Source organism: Gorilla gorilla, chromosome 13 (genome assembly GCF_029281585.2).
Source record: "Gorilla gorilla gorilla isolate KB3781 chromosome 13, NHGRI_mGorGor1-v2.1_pri, whole genome shotgun sequence".
NCBI classification, from domain to species: Eukaryota; Metazoa; Chordata; class Mammalia; order Primates; family Hominidae; genus Gorilla; species Gorilla gorilla.
The window spans coordinates 103553965-103578712 of NC_073237.2; the positions used below are offsets into that span (position 1 = coordinate 103553965).

The 24748-nt window shown below is 37.4% G+C and overlaps 1 protein-coding gene across 2 annotated transcripts in view; it reads left to right on the forward strand.

Moving 5' to 3' along the window:
* Positions 1–23918, forward strand: part of RAD23B (RAD23 homolog B, nucleotide excision repair protein) — a 47574-nt gene extending 23656 nt beyond the window's left edge. For both annotated transcript variants that reach the window (XM_031014545.3, XM_004048405.5), the window contains exons 5-10: positions 4947–5002; positions 12053–12180; positions 15230–15365; positions 17143–17270; positions 18090–18260; positions 22568–23918. In XM_031014545.3, the coding sequence (XP_030870405.1) occupies positions 4947–5002; positions 12053–12180; positions 15230–15365; positions 17143–17270; positions 18090–18260; positions 22568–22681 (733 nt within the window). In that variant the 3' untranslated portion in view covers positions 22682–23918. The remainder of the gene's footprint in view (positions 1–4946; positions 5003–12052; positions 12181–15229; positions 15366–17142; positions 17271–18089; positions 18261–22567) is intronic.
* Positions 23919–24748: the final 830 nt, after the last annotated feature.

Here is a 24748-nt window from a genome sequence, read left to right on the forward strand (position 1 = left end):
ATGTTAAGCTTTTTTTAAACGTTTGACTAAAACATATGCTGCGTCTGTTTTGATAGCTTACTAAGGAGAATATAAGTACAAATTTTCGTAATCAGATTTCTGTACTCTGTTGATTTGGGCAGGGTGGGAGGCAGTGGAAAGGAGAAAGCAGGTGAAAGTCATTTTTTTTTTTGAGTAGAAACGTTAGGAAATACAAATAACCAAAATGAATAAGGATTACATCATGACATTGCCACCCTGATCATCATTTGTACTTGATCTGTATTCTTTGTGGTCATTGTCATATGTATCATAAGCATCCTTCCATGTTAGTAAATCTTTCCCATAGTTATATAGCATTGTGTTTGGTTCTGACATTTGTTAGCTCTTGTAACCTGAACCTATGGATTATTTCAGTTTTTCACTGTTGTATCTGTATCTTTGTGAACTTGTGAGAAATTCAGGCTTCTGCCTGTGTGGATCTTTAGGGGAAAAAATGGAAAAGAGTGTTGAGATATTTGAGGAGCAAGAAATAATTTCTTGTGGGAAGTTGACAGCAGAGACACCTCAACTAAGTGGCTGCTTACGCAGTTAGGATTATTGAGCAGTTTAAGACAAGACTTTTTTTTTCTCCCCAGATGATCAGGTAAAATGACCAAAGCAGATGCTTAAGTCAGAGTTCTCTTGGTTGGAAATCATACAGCACAATTCCTTGATCTAAGAGGATGAGTTATATTATGACCAGCCTTCACTGGCACTACAACTGTTTGTATTTTGTGACTTAGTGCAACTCAGGACCTCAGAGGCAGTAGTTATGATCTTTCGAGTCAGAATCAGACACAGTGGAAAACTATGCAGTGACTGGAAGGGTTTACAGACATGGAAAGGGGTTAAGATATATATGACAATGATCAGAAAGATATAGTTGTGATCCTTCATTTTAGTGTTCTGCCTTAGAGTGTGGTTTCTGTGTCTGACTTAGTCAACCATGTTTGGAGGAGTCTGAGCCACCTGGTTCATTGCTTACTTGGTGGTATCTTTCTAAATAATTGATTCCCTAAGAAGACAACATGGGTTTAGGCAATAGAATATTTGCCCTGTTACTTGCCTAGAACACTGCTTTAAGCATTCTATGACACCATTGCCTAACTTGATCCATCTTTCCCATGTACAACTAGAAATGCATTCAACCGTCTTATCCTAGTGGATACCACCTAGAGTCAGGTTAAGCTGTTACATCAAAGGGCTGTTGATCAGGTCTGTATATGAGAGGGAACTTACACATTTAAAAAAATCGGTTTACTAAAGCACTTAAATATTACAAACTTAATATGTCTTAAGTCAATCAGCACAATACATCTTATTCTCTTAATTGCTTTAAGCTCCTTTTAAAAAAAAAGCTTACAGTGTGAGAATTTTAGAGTTGATCAATACATTTTAATGTGCTAATGCCATCAATTTAAATTTCTTTCTTTATTAACTCCACTTTTTTTTTTTTTGAGACAGAGTCTTGCTCTGCCACCCAGGCTGGAGTGCGGTGGCGTGACCTCGGCTCACTACAACCTCCACCTTCTGGGTTCAAGCGATTCTCCTGTCTCAGCCTCCTGAGTAGTTGGGATTACAGGCGCATGGCACCATGCCCAGCTAATTTTTGTATTTTTAGTAGAGAAGGGGTTTCACCATGTTAGCCAGGCTGGTCTCGAACTCCCGACCTCAGGTGATCTGCCCACCTCGGCCTCCGAAAGTGCTGGGATTATAGGCATGAGCCACCATGCCCAGCCCATTAACTCTAGTTTTATTTTCTTCCTGGAGTTGCAGTTTTACTTGCCTATTCTAAAAAGAGCCAGGGTTATCTTTTCAGACCTACAGAAGTTGCACAAGTAACTTGATGGTCAGTGATCCAGGAAAGCAGACACTAGAGTTTCTTACTTAGTTGGACTTTGTACACCAACTGCTTACTCTTATTTCTCAAAATTTTACCTCAGAAATACAACACAGGAAGAGAGGAATGAGAGAAACTCAGAAAAGAAGCTGCTAAAATGTGTCTTAGTTCCTTTATCTTTGCTGGAAAATATCTAGTGTCTTGTGAAGCACAAAACCTAGTGAATAATTATCAGGAGATAAGCTGATAAGAGTTTGTGGAGTGTCAGGAAGTCTGTTTAGGACCACTGACCTGACGTTTTGTTATTAGGGATTTGTTTCTTTAGGTCAATTTTGTTCTTTTAAAAATTGTTTGTTACAGTGCAAATTCCACTTGATATCTACCTGAGAGAAACTGCACTTGTGCACATGACTGTATTGTTTGTAATAAAGGACAAATTGGAATCCTAAATTGACCTGTGGTTTATTCGTAGTAGAGAACAGGACTACTCAAAGTGTGGTAGTCAATAGGCTGCATCAGCATCACTGGGAGTGTGTTTGACCTGAATTCTTGGGCCACCCTGGACCTGTAAATCAGAATTATCTGGGAGTGGATCCCAGAAATCAACAAGCCCTCCTGGTGAATACTTGGGATTCTCGGACTTTGTAAAATTTGAGAAACCCTGATAGCTGATACTACAAGACAGTTAAAGTATGTACTGTATAAGCATGTTAAATGAGTGTGGTTTTGAGGCTTTGTTATTGAGTGAAAAAAGCAGGTTGCAAAAGAGTATAGGCAATAACCATAAACCAGACAAAACCCATAAACAACATTGTACATTTTCTGTGGGTATGCATGTTAATGTGTAGAAGAAGAAAAGGCAAGCGTTGACATATAACTAATGAGTGGTTTCCTCTGTGGTTGGAGAGGGGAGAAGTAGTGAGGCAGAATCAAGATTAAAGAATAGTGGTTAAAGTATATGTACATCCAGTCTTATCGGTGATGTTTAAAGAGAACTTTTTAAAAACAATGTGTGGGCCGGGGGCGGTGGCTCACGCCTGTAATCCCAGCACTTTGGGAGGCAGAGGCAGGCGGATCACAAGGTCAGGAGATTGAGACCATCCTGGCTAACACAGTGAAACCCCGTCTCTACTAAAAATACAAAAAATTAGCTGGGCGTGGTGGCGGGCGCCTGTAGTCCCAGGTACTCAGGAGGCTGAGGCAGGAGAATGGCGTGAACCCGGGAGGTGGAGCTTGCAGTGAGCCGAGATTGCGCCGCTGCACTCCAGCCTGGGCGACAGAGTGAGACTCCATCTCAAAAAAAAAAAAAAAAAAAAAAGTGTGATAATAGTGTAAATTATTCTAAGGGAGATGTGTCTTACCGGATTTTAAAATGTATTGTACAGTAATGATTAAAACAGTTTGGAACGGCTCATATTAGAAAGATTGGTCAGCGAAATCAACAGTAGCTTCGAAATAGACCCAAATAGATACAGGAACTTAATATAAAGGTACAGTTTCAGAACAATGTGGGGAAAATGCTATTGAGATCTCACCATCTGGAATGAAAAAAGAATGACCCCTCATACTGTACACCTGCAAAAATAAATTATAGATGGATACGGATTTAATGTAAAAGCAAAGCCATAAGCTAATGGAGAACAAGGAAACAAGAGAATAGTCTTCACTGTGAGAAGTCATTCCTAAGCAAGACAACCAAAAAAAAAAAATTATAACAGGAAAGATTGATAAATTTGACTATAGAAAGAATTTAAATGCAGGAAACCAAACTACACATTGCTTAATAAGAGCTTGATTTGGTCTTTTAAATGGAATACTGTGCACCTTTGGGAAGAAATTGAAGTAGATTTGATTGTGCCAACATAGAATGATTGTTAAGTTAAAAAAACACAAAGGCTAAAAAAAAAAAAAACAAAACAAAAAAAAACACCAAAGCAAGACACAAGTTGTTATTCTTTTAAATAGAAATTGGTGTCATAGTGGTTGTCTCTGGGTTAGGGGTAGGAAAAATTTAGTTTTTATATATTGTGCATTTTGAAATTTTATTTTCTCTGTATTAGTTTTACAGTATATTTAATGAAGAACTTAAATTATACCAAAGGATTATATTAATCATAATATTCATATTGGGTGTTACGATGCCAGACACTTTGCTAAGCACTGTACTAGTGTAGCCCTACCCACAACACTTTGGAGTATATGATACGGTCGTTGACATTGTACTGATGAAGAAACAGGCTTAGAAAGGTTAAGTAATTTATGAATCCAAACTTGAGTTTTCTGCTCTTATCATATACTACCAAGGGCTTTCTCAGAACTGAAATATAATGTGTGTGTTGTTTTTAATTGAGATACAGGTCTAAGTGTGTATGTGTGTCTGCTTTAATTTAAACTTCTAACTACTACCTTTACCACTGTTGTAAACTTAAGTTTATTTTTCTTTGGCCTGCTCTTGGTCTTTCATAATTTTCTGTCTTTTATTGCAGACTTCTCTGTAGTTTCCCAACAGAAACTTAATCTCTTTAAACTGATTTTCATTACATTCAAACTTGGATTTAACCCATATCTACCTTTTTTGCATATGCCATGTTTCTTTATTTGAATGTCTTCTTTCAGTGTCCTCATTCAGAACTTACCTATAAGACCTCATTATGTAAAGACTTTATAGCCTAATTTGGTTTCTCCATGTGCTATTTTGTATACTGCTTTTGATATTTCTTCTGGTGTGACTTGATTTATAAATTATTTAACTTCTCATGTAAATTATTTCAGGTAAATAATTGTGCATTATCTTTTTTGTATTCAATAGATAGCTGTTAGGATATTATTTTATATATTTTGATATTTAAAGTGATGGAGTCTCAGAATAGAAGGAGTACCAAGACTGAAAATTTTCCCCAAACCACAAATGTTGTAGATAAAGCTTTTGGATTTAATCTAGAAGAGACAGTTTAAATACTGTAGTCAGACTTTTATATTTAATTAAAATCAAAGAATCTATTTACCAATTGGATAGTTACTAAACTAATGTAAATTAAATTTTATATACTTTTTAAAATGTGATTTTTCTAAAATCCTTTTATAGTACATCGGGTGATTCTTCTCGGTCAAACCTTTTTGAAGATGCAACGAGTGCACTTGGTAAGTATCTACTTTTCTTTATAAATAACCTATAAAGAGATACGAAAGAGGTTTCACTTTTCTAGATCATGATAAAAGTAAGTGTTAATAATTTGCATGGTTGTTTATAATCAAGCTGTAAGATGATCGATTTAGGTAATTATTCAATTAATAGTGTTACTAAAGACTTTTAATATTTATGTATTGAGTTCTTTAAAACTTGCTCTGAGTTGAGCATACTTGGTTAAAGCAAATAAATTTCCATTTTCCGGATGTGAATTTTAAATGTGATCCTAACATGGTTGATCTGTGTATGGATTTATTACCAAGGGTCTTTGAAATGGGTATGAAATTTTTCTAGATCTGCCTCACACTTCATGTGTATACACCATCAGACTTAATTCAACTTGATGGCACTATACATTCCCATCTACATCTTGTTGCTTGCATTGGCTTGCAGCAAAAATGCCTTTTTACCCCAACTTTTAATTTTACCTACTGAATAATGCCTTTCCATCTCCCATCACCCCAATCTGTCAACATGAAGCAGCTTTTTTTTTCTCCCATTGTGGCATCTCTGATACAGTTCCTGCTAATTACTGGTTTATTGGCTGGCAACTCCATTCCTAGTTTGTTACTCTTAAATGGCAGGGAGGGAGAAAGCGAGGAATAGGTAGAAACAGCAGCTTTGGTGCCTGTAGGCTTCTGGATTCCTGCTTAGCTTCTACATCAGCAGGGTTCCAGCAGCAGTACCACCTCCTAGCATCTGAGTTGGTTCTCTGAGTAGTTGGGCTGGAACTCCGTGATGCCCTCGTTGCTGTGGAAAATGGCATGTACATTTAGTGGCAAAACAGTAGTTTAAATTATCTAAGATCGCCTGGGTGTGACAACCCCAGATTTTCATCTTTGAGGAGCAGTGTCCTAAAACCACTCTGCTATCAAATACAGTGTGAGTTAGTCTCTAGCCAGGAAAACAGAAACCACTCTATTTCGAAGAGGGAAAGGCTTAATCTTAGGAAATTGTTAGGAATTGGAAGGGCTGGAAAATAGGATTACCCAGAGAGGCAGTAAACTGTCTGTGGCCTCGGGGCTGGAGCCAGCTGGCACTTGCCCCTGATGGTGTTGAAGGCTCTGGCTGTGGTCACTGCTGCTGCAGCTGGAATGCGTTGATGCTCCTGAGTTCCCGGGAGCCTGGGAGGCCATGCTGTAGCTGCTGCTACTCAAGCCTCTGTGACGATGTCTTCCCATTCTCAGCTTTATGGTCTCGGGATCCCTCTACATTTTCATCTTTAATTTACCCAAGTCTCTATGTTGATTCCCTGCTTTTTTATTTTATTTTTCTGATTTATCTTGTTGCTGTACAAATTAACCTTGCTTCTTTAAACTTTCCTTCTTTGGCTTCTGTGATACCACTCTTTTCCTGATCCATACCTCAGGCTCTTCCTTCTCAAGCTTTCTAGTTAATTCTTTTCTTTTTTCCTTTATTTTCTTTTCTCTTTTCTTTCTTCCCTTCCTTTTCCTTTCGTAGTCTCACTCTGTCGCCCAGGCTGGAGTGCAGTGGCATGATCTCGGCTCACTGCAACCTCCACCTCCCAGGTTTAAGCGATTCTCCCGCCTCAGCCTCCTGAGTAGCTGGGATTACAGGCACGTGCCACCATGCCCGACTAATTTTGTGTATTTTTAGTAGAGATGGGGTTTCACCCTGCTAGCCAAGATGGTCTCAATCTCCTGACCTTGTGATCTGCCCGCCTCGGCCTCCAAAGTGCTGGGATTACAGGTGTGAGCCACAGTGCCCGGCCAGTTAATTCATTTTATTTTACCTGACCATTAAATGTATGAGTTTTCTATGGTTCCATTCTAGGTCATAGTTCAAAGTTTAAATTATGGGAATGACCAATACCATCCATATACTATATAGATTCCCCAAATTACAGCTGCAGTACAGATCTCCCTCTGAACTCCCAAACTCGTATCTTCACATTGTCAACTAGAAAACTTTAGAACCTCCATGACTTCAGGTTTCAAACTGACTCATTTTTTATTCCCCAGTCTGACTCTTTTCTTGTTCACTTCTTACTTGTACCGTCATTCATTCATCCACCCTCTGCCTCTTTTGGCCCAGTGAGTGTTTCTTTTCTTTTCCTTTCTCCTTTCTCCTCTGTCCTCTCTCCTTTCTCCTTTCCTTTCTCCTTCCTTCCTCCTTCCTTTCTCCTTCCTTCCTCCTTCCCTTTCTTCCCCTCATTCCACAGTTACTAATGACTCTGTTTCTTAAAGTCTCTGGAATATTTGTTTTCACTGTCATTTAGTTGCCTTAGTTCAGGTCCTTATTTCACTTGTACTCTTGCATTATCCTTATCCACCTGGTCTACCTCTTCCTTACCAGAGTGGAAAGCAACTCTAATGGGGTCTTCGTTAATTCCTTTAATAGTTCCTCATGACCTAGAATATAAGTCCAAAGCTTATTCTTTTTAATTTTTAAAATTTGTATATAGGGAGTACAAGTGCAGATTTCTTACATGCATATATTATGTGGTGGTGAAGTTTGGGCTTTTAGTGTAGCCATCACCTGAATAATGAACATTGTACCAAACAGGAAATTTTTGAACCCACACTCCACTCCCCACCTTTTTTGTAGTTTCCAGTGTCTATTATTCCACTCTATATGATGTGTGCCTATTGTTCAGCTCCCACTTGTGAGGACATGGGGTATTTGACTGTTACTGAGTTATTTCATTTAGGATAGTGGCCTCTGTAGTTCTATCCATGTTGCTGTAAAAAAGACATGGTTTTATTCTTTTTGTTGGGTGAGTATTATTACACACACACACCACATTTTCTTTATCTCATCCTCCATTGATGATTCCATATCTTTACTATTGTGAATAATGTTGTGATTAACATACAAGTGCAGGTATCTTTTTGATATAATGATTTATTTCCCTTTGGGTATATATACATAGTAGTGGGATTTCTGGATTAAATGATAGTTCTGTTTTTGAGTTCTTTCAGAAATTTCCGTACTGTTTTCCATAAAGGATGTACTAATGGACATTTCCGCCAGCAGTGTATAAGCATTCTATTTTCTCCACATCCTTGCCCAACATCTGGTGTAAGATGGGGCATCTCATTGTGGTTTTAATTTGCATTTCTCTGATGATTGGTGATGTTGAGGATTTTTTCATGTTTGTTGGCCACTTGTGTGTCTGCTTTTGAAGAATGTTTTTTGCCAGTCATGTTTTTTGCCCACTTTTTAATGGGGTTATTTGGTTTTTTCTTGATGTTTTAAAGTTCTGGATAATAGCACTTTGTTAGATTGCCTAAGCCAGTGTCCAGAAGAGTTTTTCTAGGTTTTCTTCTAGGTTTTTTCGTAGTTTCAGGTCTTAATATTTAGGCTTTAATCTGTTTTGAGTTAACTTTTGTGTTTGATGAGAAGTCTGGGTCTAGTTTCGTTCTTCTAAACATGGCTATCCAATTTCCCAGCACCATTTGTTGAATAGGGTGTCCTTTCCCCGGTGTATGTTTTTGTTGACTTTGTTGAAGATCATTTGGGTTGTAGGTATGCAGCTTTATTTCTGGGTTCTCTGTTCTGTTCCATTGATTGATGTGTCTGTTTTTATACCAGTACCATGCTGTTTTGGTTACAATAGCCTGGTAGTATTATTTGAAGTCAGGCAATATGATCAAAGCTTATTCTGAATGACATATATAAGGTTCTTCATCACCACCTCTTTTGCCTCATTACTCTGTTTCTTGTCCAGTCTCTCTCGTTTTTCTTTTTTTTTTGTTTTGTTTTGTTTTGTTTTGTTTTGTTTTTGAGACTCTCTCTCTTTGTCACCCAGGCTGGAGTGCAGTGGCACAGTCTCAGCTCACTGCAACCTCCGCCTCTTAGGTTCAAGAAATTCTCCTGCCTCAGCCTTCCAAGTAGCTGGGATTACAGGCGCCTGCCACCATGCCCAGATAATTTTTGTATTTTTAGTAGATACGGGGTTTCACCACGTTGGCCAGGCTGGTCTCGAACTCCTGATCTTAGGTGATCTGCCTGCCTCGGCCTCCCAGAGTGCTGGGATTACAGGTGTGAGCCACTGTGCTGGCCTCTCTAGTTCTTTTTACAAGTCATTTGCCTTTGGACTTTTAAGATCTAAAAAGTATCACATTGCTTATGGGTATTTTTTTGAGATTGTATAATTTAACTAGGAAACATGATTTTAGGAGTCATAGTGTAATGATTAGGTGTGGAGACTCTTGACTGTCAGCCTGGGTTTGTATCTCTGCACCATGACTTAATACTTTGACGAATTTTTTTCTTTTTTGGAGACAGTCTTGCTCTGTCGCCAGACTGGAGTGCAGTGGCGTGATCTTGGCTCACTGCATTCTCCGCCTCCGGGGTTCAGGCAATTCTCCTGCCTCAGCCTCCTGAGTAGGTGGGACTACAGGCGCGTGCCACCATGCCCAGCTAATTTTTTTTGTATTTTTAGTAGAGACGGGGTTTCACCATGTTGGCCAGGATTGTCTCGATCTCCTGATCTCGTGATCTGCCCGCCTCGGCCTCCCGAGTGCTGGGATTACAGGCGTGAGCCACCACACCTAGTCTTTACCAAATTATTAATCTCTCCAAGCTGTACCCTCCTCATCTTTTAAAGGAGTTGAAATTAAACCTTTCTTATGAAGTAGTGAGAGAGAACTAAATGAGAAACACCATGTTAAAATAGTGCAGTTCTGATTTTCTGTAGCTCGTAATTTCGTTTGTATTGATACTGATTTCTGTATCTGGGAATTAGGTTACTGAAAGTGTATTGCTACTTGAGTTGCTTTGTGCTCGAATTACATCAGTAGATAAGAAAATAAATAATTAAAATTTATTGTTTTATGGGATGGGAAAAGGAAAGTCATTATTTTAAGCAAGATATCAAATGCTTAATCTGTTTGTGATATTTGGGGGTTTTTAGCTATTAAACACCTTTATTTTTGAAAATTCTGCAGAAAAAAATTATTCAACAGATACTCGGTGTCAGCTGTGTATCAGGGAAACATGCAGAATGACGTGGTTTCCTGCACAGTCAAACTTGCATTCAGTTGGGGCAAGAAAAAAATAATGAAACATTAAAAAAAAAAAAGATAAGTGATATTAAGAACACAAAGGGCTTCCCTAAAGAAAAAACAGAAGGCTACCTAGTATGACTAGGCAATGCCTTTTAAATATGGAACTGAAATATGTTGAAGGAACTGGCCATCTAAGATGGCTGGTGTTGTGTAAAGGCCCTGGGGCAGGAAAAGGTGTGGCCTGCTGAAGTAACACCGGGAAGATGATTGTGGTGGGTGGAGGATTGTTGAGGGTTGGGAGCCAGAAATGAAATGAGGGGTTTTGTGCGTGTGCGCGTGTGTGTGTGTGTGTGTGTGTGTGTGTGTGTGTGTGTGTGTGTGTGTGTTTAATTGACTTTTGCAGCTGGCTGAAGAATAGATTATAGATATGGAGACAAGAGTTGGAAACAGGGTGTAATCCCATCTAGAGACTGTTGTGGGCTTGTCTTCAGTGATGACAGTAGAGAATGAAGAGATGGGTTTGGGGTGTAATTTAGAGATAGAACCTACCAGGTATGCTGTTAAGTGAGGTGTGGAAGGAAGAGGAAAAGGAACTGGAATCACCAGGGTTTTTGTCCAAGCGCTTAGGTAAATAGAGGTGCCATTTGTTTAAAGAGAGAAGACAGACAATGGTGGGACACATTTGAGAGGGAAATCTGAATTGCAATTAGTTGAGGAATGAGTGGAATGTGAGAAAGTGGACACATGTTCAATAGCAATGGCTGTGATGAGAAGACAGCAGATGGTTCCTCAAAGAGGAATTAGGATGAAGTCAAAGGTGGGAGGTGTGTTTTTGTTTTAGAGCGAAATATAGGACATAGTTAACTACTTACCCAGGATAATTACACAGAGGGGGAAAGATGTTGGTGGAGAAGAGGGAGGATAACCAAATCCAGTTTGGTTTGAGTGTGAGGCAACAATAAAGGTAATGGTCCCCAGAACACAAGCAGAAGAACGGATAGTTTTAAGTGAGGTAAGTTTATGAGGAAAATAGGTTTCATTTATTCAGAGTGTTGTCTGTGCTGAGAGGAGGGAGCATAGGAGTCTGTAAGAAGTGACTTGTTGGAATATTAGCGCTTTGGGCATTTTACCAACTTTGTATAGTGTACAAGATTTTAACTTTCTAGCTCCTAACCTCTCTTTCCCCCGTTTCAGTTATATAAGGTATCAAAGGGAAACTGTGAACTTGTTCCATCGGAGTTGATGGTTCGAAATACCATCCCTTCACCAGCATGTTTTCAGAATTCGGTGTCTCTTCTTACCAGTTGCCTTCCCTGACCTCCTGCTAATTCTCCCTTACCTTCATACCTCATTTTTCTATTGTACTCTGAAACATATTATATGAGTTTCCTGTTGCTACTGTAGTAAGTTACCACAAACTTAGTGGTGTAGAACAACACACATTAACTGTCTTCTAGTACTGTAGGTTAGAAGTGTAACACAGGGCTCACTGTACTAAAATCAGGGAGCAGGCATTCCTTTTTGGAGACTCCGGGGAAGAATTTTTTTCCTGATCCTGTCCAGCTTCTAGAGACTGCTCACATACCTTGGCTGGTAGCCCCTTTCTGCATCTTCAAAGGCAACAGCATAACATCTCATCCTGGTTTTGTCTCCTCGTCACACCTGTTTCTCTGACCCCCTCATCTGCCTCCTCCTACTACTATTAAGGATTCATGTCATTACGCTGGACCCACCTGGATAATCCAGAATGAGGTCTCTGTCTTAAAGTCAGCTGATTAGCAACCTTAATTTTATCTATAACCGCAATTTCCCTTTGCCATGTAACCTATTTATAGGTTCCAGGGATCAAACCAGAGGGCATCTTTGGAGGACCATTACCTACTACATATATGTTGTAATTTATACTGTTACTCATCTTTGTATTCCTAGCATAGTAGTGCCTGAAATGTTGTATACATGAATCAGTAAATGTATAGAGAATGCTTATTTATTAAATGTTCCTTTTCTTTCCCCTCCACCCTCCCTTTTTAGTGACGGGTCAGTCTTACGAGAATATGGTAACTGAGATCATGTCAATGGGCTATGAACGAGAGCAAGTAATTGCAGCCCTGAGAGCCAGTTTCAACAACCCTGACAGAGCAGTGGAGTATCTTTTAATGGTGAGAAATATGTTTTACTTTACTCCATTCTGTTGTTTAAGATTAAAATCTCAAAGAAACAGATTTTAAAGGACCAGTTCACTTGTCACTGATATATGCTAGATGATATACATAATGCTTTTTTTTTCTAGTATGTTTGTATTTTGTGTTAATAAAATGTAACCTTTTTTAATCTAATGGTCCAACATTGTAGTAGCTTTTTAGGTGCCACTATGCGTGAATTATTCAGAACAAAAATTTATTTTCTTTTTTTTTGAGACGGAGTCTTCGCTCTGTCGCCCAGACTGGAGTGCAGTGGCATGATCTCTGCTCACCACAAGCTCCACCTCCCGGGTTCACGCCTTTCTCCTGCCTCAGCCTCCCAAGTAGCTGGGACCACAGGCGCCTGCCACCATGCCCGGCTAATTTTTTTGTATTTTTAGTAAGATGGGATTTCACCATGTTAGCCAGGATGGTCTTGATCTCCTGACCTCATGATCCGCCCGCCTCAGCCTCCCAAAGTGCTGGGATTACAGGCGTGAGCCACTGTGCCCGGCCAAAATTTCAAGCTTGAGAATCCGGGCCAAATTCTTTTGCTTATACTGTGTATATTTCTGTAATAAGTTGCCAGCTTTTTAAAAACTGGGAAATTTCACATAAAAGTACAGATTTCTGGTTTCACTGGACAACTTTGATCCCAGATTTTTGCAAGGGATTAAGGAAAATATTTTAGATCATGGAATCTAATTCATTATCCTCTGATTCACTCTGTTACCAATGTAGCATCATGCGTTTAATGAATGATGTTACTTACCTGGTTCCGTTGGCATTTGAATTTGTTTTTATAGTCAGTAGGAGTTGAGGGACTTTTTGAATAAAGTATTCTTTTTTTTACTGGTAATGGGAGTTTTTGAGAAATAGGTTGTTGTGGACATCAACTGAAACCCGTGGTATTAAGATGAAAGTCTGTTAGTTTGACAGATGTGACACAGGCTAAAGTAATTGAATTAACTTTTTAAAAATCTTAGACTTCTATAATTGTCTGTGGTGTTTTGGAGTATTATCAAAGTCTGAATTGCCCTAAATATCATCTTAAAGTTGCCTGATTCTAACCCTTTTGGGAATTACATCCACAGTTTAACCCATTCATTTGTGTCTAGGTTGTACTTCTGTTAAAAACTCCTTTCAGGTAGCTAGCTAGTTTCAGAAGAGTCAGTTGTAAGCCTCATAACTGTACTCTGCCTCCACCATTTATTTGCCCATGCATTTGCATGTGAAGTTCACAAAACCTTTTTCTTAGCATATTATTTTATCTTTTTAAATTCACTTTTTCATTGTCTTCTTGAGTAGTGTCTTTAAATGCTGACAGTTTATCCAGTTTGTTTGGAATTGTGGAATTAATAATTGTTGTGAATTTGTTTGGTGAGGAGTGCGTACCCTAAACAGATTGTATAAAAGTATTAGCTTTTATGGAGTGGCTTTCATTTACACTTGATTTAGAATTCTGTATAAGTTCAACAGTATCAGTTATTTTGATCTAATAGATATGGAGTTTTGAGGTATAAAAATACAGAATCATTGTTACCAAATGCTAAAACTGCTGTAGAGCATCAAATGCAAATAAATAGATGAGACATGAGTTCATTGAAAACAATTTATAACTAAAATGTTTTTTATATATTTGCTCTTTGTTTCATAGACTGGAGGGGAAAAGTTGCTTTTAACTGTTACTAGTTAAGAGACAGGTTAAGGTGAGTGGATGGAAAGAAGAAATGTTGAGCATTTATATAAGAGGCTATGTAATGTGTGAGAATAGAGGTCGATCTATAGCAATGAAGATTAACTTTTTAGTTTAATAAAAAGAGAATTTGATGGACGCTCTGGATCCTAAATTTGTATGTAGTTTGTTAGCACTTAAATAACTGCCCATCTGAGTTAAAGGTTTGAATTGGTGAACTCATTCAAAAACATTGGTTTTAATGCCTGGAGTGACATCTAATCCATGCAGCCATTTTCCTGCTGTGTTACTCTTCATCCTTTATATGTTGTTGCTTTTGGCTTCTGGTTTATTAGGGAATGGAAGCATTTATCATCTTATTCAATTATAATACTTGGTTCTTTATTCTCTTCAAAATCTATAAGAACTTGATAAAGACTTTTTAAAAATTTTAAATGACAAGTCTGTCAATCATGTGCATCAAAATAGGTGTCCCAAAAGAGTTTAGTGCGTGCAGTTTTAAGCTCTTAATAACTTTAAAAGATAAGTACTATAAACTTACAAAAGGCATCACCTAAAAACTAAATGGTTTCAATTTCTTTTATATCGATTTTATGAATTTTGAAAAATTAAATTTTTTGCGATACTTTAAGTATCTCATTTATGAGATACTTTGACACTTTAAGAAACACTTCACTCAAAAGTATCTCAAATTTATGAGATACTTTCTGAGTGACAGTTTCTCAGTACCATGGATCAGTAGGGGAGATCCTCCTGCCTGGCCACTGTGTACCTGGTCTGTATCCATTAGATATTTTTTCCCCCAGGAGTCATTTCAGAACTGTCAAGTGTGCATCAAAACCTCTTTTTTTGGATTATCTTAAGCTAGAGTTGCAAACTCAATCCTTTTTATCACTGAGTAACAGCTGGTAAAGATTTCTAGGAAGTTAAAAAGTCAACTGAACTAATAGGTAGCACAAAAACCTTTGGTTGTGTTCAGTTTTAAGAAGGTACATGTATCAATATTTTTCAAATTTGATGCTAATTACGTGTGCCTGGTAGGTGTCTTATTGAACAACACAGAGAATATTTCCATCATCATGGTAAGTTCTGTTGGACAGTGCTGCTTTGCATTGTTATAGCAATGTGGGTTTTTCTATAATGCACCCAGGTCATTTCTAATCTAATTTGAATCCATGCAGCTTAATAATCCTTTACTTTTAATTGAAGCAGACATCTGTTTGATGCTTTTGAAAATCAAACAAGATGTTAAATAGACTATAAATCTTTTACTCTGTATAATATTTAATTTTGCATGATGGGATATCTTAAAGCTTGGAAATTCTATTATAGGGAATCCCTGGAGATAGAGAAAGTCAGGCTGTGGTTGACCCCCCTCAAGCAGCTAGTACTGGGGCTCCTCAGTCTTCAGCAGTGGCTGCAGCTGCAGCAACTACGACAGCAACAACTACAACAACAAGTTCTGGAGGTAAAGTGGAATCTTTTGGATGGGGAGGGAATGGCCCTGAATTTTTAGTGTAAAATAATTTAATCTGAAATACTTCAGAAATGACGTTCATTCCCAGAGCAGTCGAATAATTCGTTAAGTTCTCTCTTCACTAATGTTTGAGAAAGGCCCAAAAGAAACTTTCCCAAGTGGATGTAAAAGGTATCCTTGCTGATATTAAACATCAGTGTTGCAGTTTTGCCTAAGGGCATATTCTGTTTTATTTGTTTTAAGGAAAAGATGCTTTCCAGTTTGTATTTAGTGTTACTTTCTGATGCCATTCAGAATGGTTTGCTCACTTTGTCTCTTACTCTCTCCATAAATGTTACAAAGTGTATGTAATTTCAAAGCCAGCAGGATTTTAGTAATTATACAGCCAAGGAATTGAAACCGTGAGAGGTTTAAAACCTTGTATCCAGAGGAGAAAGCAAAGCTTGAATTGAAGTCTCTTTACTGGGATGCTGACCATACCCCACACATTGCTATAGGTCTGACTAACAGAGCAAAGCCTGGAACCTGCGGTCAGCTTAGGAATTACGCAGTGTTCTCCTTCGTTCGTTCTTCTGTATATTAATAAAGTAATTTAAACTGTTGATCTTGAAAAGGCCATTCTTCCGTGCATTTCCTAGCTCTGATAATGATAGTCACCTCTGGTTGACAAAGGTCACTCAGTGCTTTGTGTACAGTCTCCCAAGGACAGGCCCTTTGTTTGTTGTGATTCAGCATATGGAAGTGGAAAGAGATGACCACAGCTCTGCTTTGGATTTGGGGTCCTGTTCCTTTCAGCACTTATTAGGTGACATAGTCTCTAAGTCTTGTTGCCTTCACCTGTAAAGCTAGTAGTATTATATATGGAAGAACAAAAAACCCTTGTGCTGTGGTCATTTCAATTGGAATGATTGTCTTCCTGAATAGGAAATTACAACATACATCTAAAAATTCTCTTTTATTCATTAGTAACCTCAAAAACAATTCCTGTATGTACGATTTTTGGTTTCCTATAGCATAACCAGACAATTACCAGCACCCTGAAAAAGCCAGAAGTTCTGTATTTTATATTTTATTTGGCATTATTAACATTTATTATTGTGAATGGATTTTAGACTGAAGGGTTTAGATATATTAGTACTAGATTGCCATACAGCTTATTTATCCGAGTTTTTGTAGTTCACAAATGTTTGAAAATTAATGGTAATAACCGGAAGTCTTCCTTAATGTAAGTTTGGATTAAAGTTTCTCCTGATTTGCAAAACCTGACCTCAGACTTTAAATATCTTTTTCTTCTTTGGTTTAGCATTTCCTAGGAATTCAAGCTCAGATTGTGTTCTTTTAGGGGTTTTCATTGTTTATAAAGTAAGTGAGTTTTGTTTTTGTTAGTTGTGGTGTATATTTTTCTTAGGAACTTTTAAGCAACAGGAACAACTTTTAGTACTTTTTATTTTGATAGAACACACACAGGAGACAAGTTTCTAATATTATTTTATAACGTTGAGTGCCAAGGGCAATTATAGGAAACTTTGGTTCATATTACAGTCAGCGTTCTGCACTCCCTGCCTTTACTAATAGGAGTAATTTTTGCCGTATAAAACTTGCAAGTTGGTACAGTTGGAAGATTTCATCATTATTTACTTCATTTTATTACATCTGAGAACTCAAATCATTTTTTCCTTGATAGTGTTTGCTGTCTAAATGTATTGTTTAACCACTGTTTCTGTATGTATTTACTGCTTTTGTTTAAAAATGTTTATGTGTATTTCAGGACATCCCCTTGAATTTTTACGGAATCAGCCTCAGTTTCAACAGATGAGACAAATTATTCAACAGAATCCTTCCTTGCTTCCAGCGTTACTACAGCAGATAGGTCGAGAGAATCCTCAGTTACTTCAGGTGACTAATCAGTGTCAGTTTCACAAGTGATTTAGAGTGTGTCACAATTTGAAAAAGTCCATGAACGGTCCTTCCGCTCCTCAAATACAACTCTGTATTTGAGAATGTGAATGTTTTCTTCCAAGCTACACTTAGATACTGTAATCTAGATAGGTGTACTAAAAAAAGCAGTTGGGATATGGAGGTTGGGTTAAATTAAGTTGACCAAATAGTAATAAGTTTGGGAAACATTTTATATTTCCTTTTTGGAGATTCCCACTACACATTAATATGTTAAAGAATTTGGGAAGCTGTTTAACAGAGAAACTGCCTAACTTTAAATCACTTTTCACAAGCTTATTACTCAGTTCCTTTTTCTTAGGAACTTTTAAGCAACAGGAACAACTTACTCTTGGAAAAAATAGCTGTGGGGCTTCTTTAATGATCAGATCACCAAGTATTTGAATTTTATACAGCATTTTAATGCCCACTAGTGTGGAAGGTAAAAAATATATGCAAGTATTAAGAATAAGTTCTATTCTTACAGTCCCACAGTGGTTTTTTTTGTTTGTTTGTTTTTGTTTTGTTTTTTTAAACACAGGAGGCTCAGAGCACTTAAGAATTTGAATTTCTTCGCTGTTTACTTTGCCCAAAAGTACTGAATTTCTTTACTAATGTACAAGAAATCACATCCTTCCAAAGACTGAATAATCCAGAATCACTAAATTACTACGTTTGCAAAAGTGTAGCCTTTTCTCTTAGTAATATTTAGAATTTCTCTGTTCCTGCAGATACTTAATATCAGTGTATTATTTTTCTCTGTCCTTCATATCACCACAGCAAATTAGCCAACACCAGGAGCATTTTATTCAGATGTTAAATGAACCAGTTCAAGAAGCTGGTGGTCAAGGAGGAGGAGGTGGAGGTGGCAGTGGAGGAATTGCAGAAGCTGGAAGTGGTCATATGAACTACATTCAAGTAACGCCTCAGGAAAAAGAAGCTATAGAAAGGGTGAGTTTAAATAAAACTTTAAAAAAATTAGTTCTTGGCTGGGCTCATGCCTGTAATTCCAGCACTTTGGGAGGCCAAGGCAGGTGGATCACCTGAGGTCAGGAGTTCAAGACCAGCCTGGCCAACGTGGTAAAACCCCATCTCTACTAAAAATACAAAAATTAGCTGGCGTGGTGGCACATACCTGTAATCTCAGCTACTTGGGAGGCTGAGGCAGGAGAATTGCTTGGACCTGGGAGGTGGAGGTTGCAGTGAGCCGAGATTGTGCCACTGCACTCCAGCCTGGGCAACAGAGTGAGACTCTGTCTCAAAAACAAAAACAAAAACAAAAAAATTCCTTAGTCATGCTAGCCCCATTTCAAATGCTCAGAAGTCACATATTAATACTAAGGTTTTTCTATAATTTCTTTCAATAGTGTCCTGTAGTTTTCAGTGTAGAAGTTGTGTAATACTTTTGTTAAAATTATTCCTAAGTATTTTTATTCTTTTTGATGCTGTTATAAATGGATTTTTCTCTTAATTTCATTTTCAGACTGTTCATTGCTAACTATATAAAAATACAATTTGTGTATATTGATCTTTTATCATAAAACCTTCTTGAACTGTTATTTATTCATTAAGTAGTTTGTGCATGTGTTCATTAGGATTTTCCATATACAAGGTCATGTCATCTGCACATGGAGACAGTTTTACTTCTTTTCCAATATGGATACCTTTTATTTCTTTGTCTTATCTAATTGCCCTATCTGGAGCCTCCAGTATATTATTAGACTAGCAAGAACCAACGACATCCTTGTCTGGTTCTTGATCTTAGGGGAAAGCATTCAGTCTTTCATCACTAAGTATGATATTATCTATGGGTTTTTTGTGGATGCCCTTTATCAGATTGAAGAAATTCTCTTCTGTTACTAGTTTGTTCATCACGAAAAGGTGTAGGATTTTGTCAAATGTTTTTTTCTTTCTTTATTAAGATGATCGTGTGATTTTTGTCCTTTAGTATATGCTTTATTACGTTGATTGATTTTGTATGTTGAACCAACCTTGCATTTCTGAGATAAATTTTACTGGTTACAGCATACGATCATTTTTATACGTTGCTGGATTCAGCCTGCTTGTATTTTGTTGAGGATTTTTGCATCTGTTCATAAGTCATATTGGTCTGTAGTTTTTTTGTGATGTTTTTGTCTGAATTTGGTGTCTGGGTAATACTGGCCTCTTAGAGTGAGTTGGGAATTATTCTCTCCTGTTGTCTGGAAGTATTTATTAAGAATTGGTGTGAATTTTTTGAATAGTTGATAGAATTCACCAGTAGTCTGGGCCTGGGCTTTTTTGGGGGGGAAGTTTTGTGATTACTGATTCAGTCTCTTGTTACTTGTCTATTCAACTTTTGTATTTCTTTTTTTTTTTTTTTTTTGAGACGGAGTCTCGCTCTGTTGCCCAGGCTGGATTGCAGTGGCGTGATCTCTGCTCATTGCAAGCTCCACCTCCTGGGTTCACACCATTCTCCTGCCTCAGCCTCCCGAGTAGCTGGGACCACAGGCACCCGCCACCATGCCCGGCTAATTTTGTTTTGTATTTTTTTAGTAGAGACGGGGTTTCAACATGTTAGCCAGGATGGTCTTGATCTCATGACTTCGTGATCCACCCGCCTCAGTCTGCTAAAGTGCTGGGATTACAGGCGTGAGCCACTGCACCCGGCCAACTTTTCTATTTCTTTTAGAGTCAGTTTTGGTGGTTTTTGACTTGGAATTTGTCTATTTTATCTAAGCTGTCTAATTTGTTGACATGCAATTGTACGTATTTCCTTATAATCATTTTATTTCCTCTTTTGATAAAGTAATAATGTTCCTGCATTTATTCCTGATTTCAGTCATTTGAGTCCTATTTTTGTTTTTTCCCTTCAGTTTAGCTAAAGGTTTTAATTTTGTTCATTTTGTGGTTGTTGTTAATGACAAAAATAACTTTGGGTTTTGTTGATTCTCCCTATTGTTTTTCTAGTCTTTTTTTTGTTTGTTTGTTTTTAAGTCTCTCTAATGTTTATTTCCCTCTTGCTTGCTTCTAGTTTGTTCTTCCTTTTTTAGGTTAGGTTTAGTTTAGTTCTTTGTTTAGTTTTAGTTTAAGATTAAATTATTATCTATCTTTGTTAGCATAGATGTTTATAGCTATAATATTCCTTCTGCGTTTATGCTATAGCAGCATCCCATAAGTTTTAGTATATTGTATTTTTGCTTTCTTTCATCTCAAAATGTTTTTTAATTTCCCATTTGGTTTCTAATTTAATTCATTCGTTATTTAGGATTGTGTTAATTTCCATAAGTTTATGAATTTCCCAAATTTTCTCCTTTCGATTTCTAAATTCATTCCATTATAATCAGAGAATATACTTTCAATACTTTTCAACTTATTGAGGTTCGTTTTGTGGCCTAACATGGTATTTCTGAAGAATGTTCTGTGTATACTGAAGAAGAATATAGTGTAGTTCTTATTAAGTGGTCTATAAATATCTGATAGATCTAGTTTGTAGTCAAGTCTTCTTCCTTAGCTGTTTTATCTATTATTGAAGGTGGAGCTATAGATGTCTCTAACTATTATTGTTAATTGCCAATTTCTACCTTTAATTCTCAGTTTTTATTTTATGTATTTTGTGGCTCTGTTACATGTAATTGTTGTGTCTTCCTGATCCTTTTTTATCATAAAATGCCTTTTGTCTGTAGTAACAATTTTTATCTTAAATCTGTTTCCTCTGATATAGCCATTCTAGCTCTTTTTTGGTTGCCATTTGCATGGTATATACCTTTTTCTATCATTTTACTTTCAACCTACTTGTGTCTTTGAATCTAAATTGTGTGTTTTATAGAAGCAGGCAGTTGGATTGTACCCTTTACTTCACCTATCCTAGCTTTAATCTGGATAAAACCCAGATAACAAACTGATTTTTTAGTTTCTTCTGCTTTCGTAGATGAATAGTTATTCGTGATGAATTGGGATTTTTGCCCAAATTTTAAGGGTTATTTCCGAATATAATCTGACAGAGCAGTCTTCAACCTTTTTGGCACCAGGGACCAGTTACATAGAAGACCTTTTTTTCTACCAACATAGGTGGGGTGGGCGCAGTGATTTTGGGATGAAACTGTTCCACCTCCGATCATCAGGCGTTGGTTAGGTTAGGAAGTGGGGTGGGGCGGTGGTTTTGGGATGAAACTGTTCCATCTCACATCATCAGGCATTTGTTAGGCTATCATACGGAGCACAGACCCTAGATCCCTCTCATGCACAGTTCACAGTAGGGTTCATGCTCATGTGAGAATCTAATGCCGCCGCTGATACAACAGGAGACGGAGCTCAGGTGGTAATTCGAGTGATGGGGAGTGGCTGTAAATACAGATGAAGCTTCACTTGCTTGCCCACTGCTCACCTCCTCCCGTGCAGCCCAGTTCCTTGCTTGCCCACTGCTCACCTCCTCCTGGGCGGCCCAGTTCCTAACAGGCCAATGGCTGGTGCCAGTTCACGGTCTGGGGGTTTGGGACCTGTGATCTAACTCAAGGTGATTGAGACAATTGAGGAGGGTGACATTTGGCTGAGTTTTTAAAGGCTTTTAAAAGGAGTGAGTGTTGTCACAAGTGATTTTTAATATAATAGACTAGGAAAATGAAATTAAGTAGCTGGTATTACCATTTAAAATGCTGTAACTGTTAAGCAGATAAAAATAGAACACTATCTTCAAAATGTACCATGTATTACTAATAATTGGTCACCTGTTTTTCTAGTATGGAGTGTTGAATAAAGCAAGGAGATTGAGAGTGATGTTTGATCCAAATGAAAGACATGAGTTGGCATTAATAAATAAAACATAATTTGCTTTTAATTTACAAATAATTAGGTGAGGTGGTTAAACTATACTGCAGGTACTCTCATCCTTATCTTCACTCTTAATATACTAAAAGCCATTTGATTTACATATTTCTGTAGAGTCATTTATTTTTAAACCATAGCAGTTAGCAGCTAATTTTTAATTAGGCCAAAGAGTATTTGCATAGTATCTATTAAGCTTTAACTAGAAACAAAGACTTTTTTAGGTGATTAGTAAAGGAAAGGGTCTAGATTCCATCTAATCCCTTGGGTTGGGCAGTAAATCCATATTGATAGAGATGAATTCATGTAAAATTCTCAAGAGCTTTTTTGGGTTGCAGTATGTTTTTGAGTAGTGATTTGTCTTTAGTGCTATGCTGGAATCTATAATATGTAAATAAAATTAAATGTGCCATAATTGGTGTGTTGGATTTATATTTTTTTCCTTTTTCTTCCAGTTAAAGGCATTAGGATTTCCTGAAGGACTTGTGATACAAGCGTATTTTGCTTGTGAGAAGAATGAGAATTTGGCTGCCAATTTTCTTCTACAGCAGAACTTTGATGAAGATTGAAAGGGACTTTTTTATATCTCACACTTCACACCAGTGCATTACACTAACTTGTTCACTGGATTGTCTGGGATGACTTGGGCTCATATCCACAATACTTGGTATAAGGTAGTAGATTGTTGGGGGTGGGGAGGGAGGGATCTAGGATACAGGGCAGGGATAAATACAGTGCATGTCTGCTTCAGTTAGCAGATGCCGCAACTCCACACAGTGTGTAAAATATATACAACCAAAAATCAGCTTTTGCAGGTCTTTATTTCTTCTGTAAAACAGTAGGTAACTTTTCCTAGGTTTCACTCTTTTTAGTGTACTAGATCCAGAAACTTAGTGTAATGCCCTGCTTTATATTTCTTTGACTTAACATTGGTTTCAGAAAGAATCTTAGCTACCTAGAATTTACAGTCTCTGTTTCATGGCAACACTGGATAATGGCTTTGTGAAATTTAAAAAATTTTTGTAGCGACTGTAAACAGAAATGCCAAATTGATGGTTAATTGTTGCTGCTTCAAAAATAAGTATAAAATTAATGTGTAAGGAAGCCCATTCTTTCATGTTGAATACTTGGGGTGGGAGGGGAGAAAGGGAACCTTTTCTTAAAATGAAAATAATTACTGCTATTTTAAAATTTCTTGATCATTGAATGTGAGACCCTTCTAACATGATTTGAGAAGCTGTACAAGTATAGGCAGAGTTATTTTCCTGTTTACATTTTTTTTTGTTTTGGGGAAAAAATTGGTAGGTGTCTAATTACTGTTTACTTCATTGTTATATTGCAGTAAAAGTTTTAAAACAACCATTGCATGTTTGCTTTTGATGTATCCCTTTGTGAAATTAGCACTTTTGGGGCCAATGGAGAAATGCAGCATTTCACTCTCCCTGTCTTTTCCCCTTCCCTCAGCAGAAACGTGTTTATCAGCAAGTCGTGAGTCAAACTGCTGCCTTTTTAAAAACCCACAAAATGCTGATTCAGTTCAAAATTAATGCAAATGTTTCAAAACTGGGTTTCTGATATTTGTAAATGTGTTTCTTTATTAGATAAGAGTGTATTACCATTAAAGTCATTAGTATAATATTGCTTTCAAAAAGAAATGGTAGACAAAACTATAATCCAGCATCTTTTATTGCATTGGAAAGACTGGCAAAGTCTTTTGGAAGGGTTGGGAGATGTGGCTGGAAAGTACTTTGGAAAATATACAATCAAGATATTTCATGGCATATTAAAAGAAAAATCTTAATAGCAGTGTTGGCTTTTATTTGGATTTTTTCATCTCAGTTTTTTCTGTGGAATCTACTTCATTGGCATTGTTATTTAATCATAAACGGGGCAGATGTCTACTTGTTCAGTTTTTCAAATCTGTTTTCCTGAGTATAAATAAGAGTATTTAAAGAAATAATTTGGATTGCTTTTGTTTTTTGTTTCCTTTTTTTTAACCATCTGATACTAAGAAGATGAATTTGCACAGATTTATCTGCATAATTTCTCAATATCTTTAGCACAGTATGGTGATGACTTTTAAGCATTTACATCACGTACTCATAACCTATTATGAAAATAAATGAAACTGGCTTGGTATGGTGGCTCACGCCTATAATCCCAGCACTTTGGGAGGCCGAGGTGGGCAGATCACTTGAGGCCAGGAGATTGAGACCAGCCTGACCGTCATGGCGAAACCCCGTCTATACTAAAAATACAAAAAATAGCCAGGCATGGTGGCGCACGCCTGTGGTCCCAGCTACTTGGGAGGCTGAGGCATGAGAATTGCTTGAACCCGGGAAGTGAAGGTTGCGGTGAGCCGAGATCACACCACTGCCATAAACATGACAGGCTTTTGGACTTTGTATTACCTGTATGTTTTATAATGGATCATGCATAATTTCTCAGGAGAATAAAATGAGAATTCATATATACGTTCATCTTTCAAGTCAGAGCAATGAGTTGGGAAAAGAGGTGGCATTTCTGATTGGATAATGGAATACTCTCATTTATTTTATGACATTCTCTGTCTACTCAGATCATAGTGAAAACTGGAAACAAAAAAAAAAAACAGCAGCCTCTTCCTTGGAAAGTGA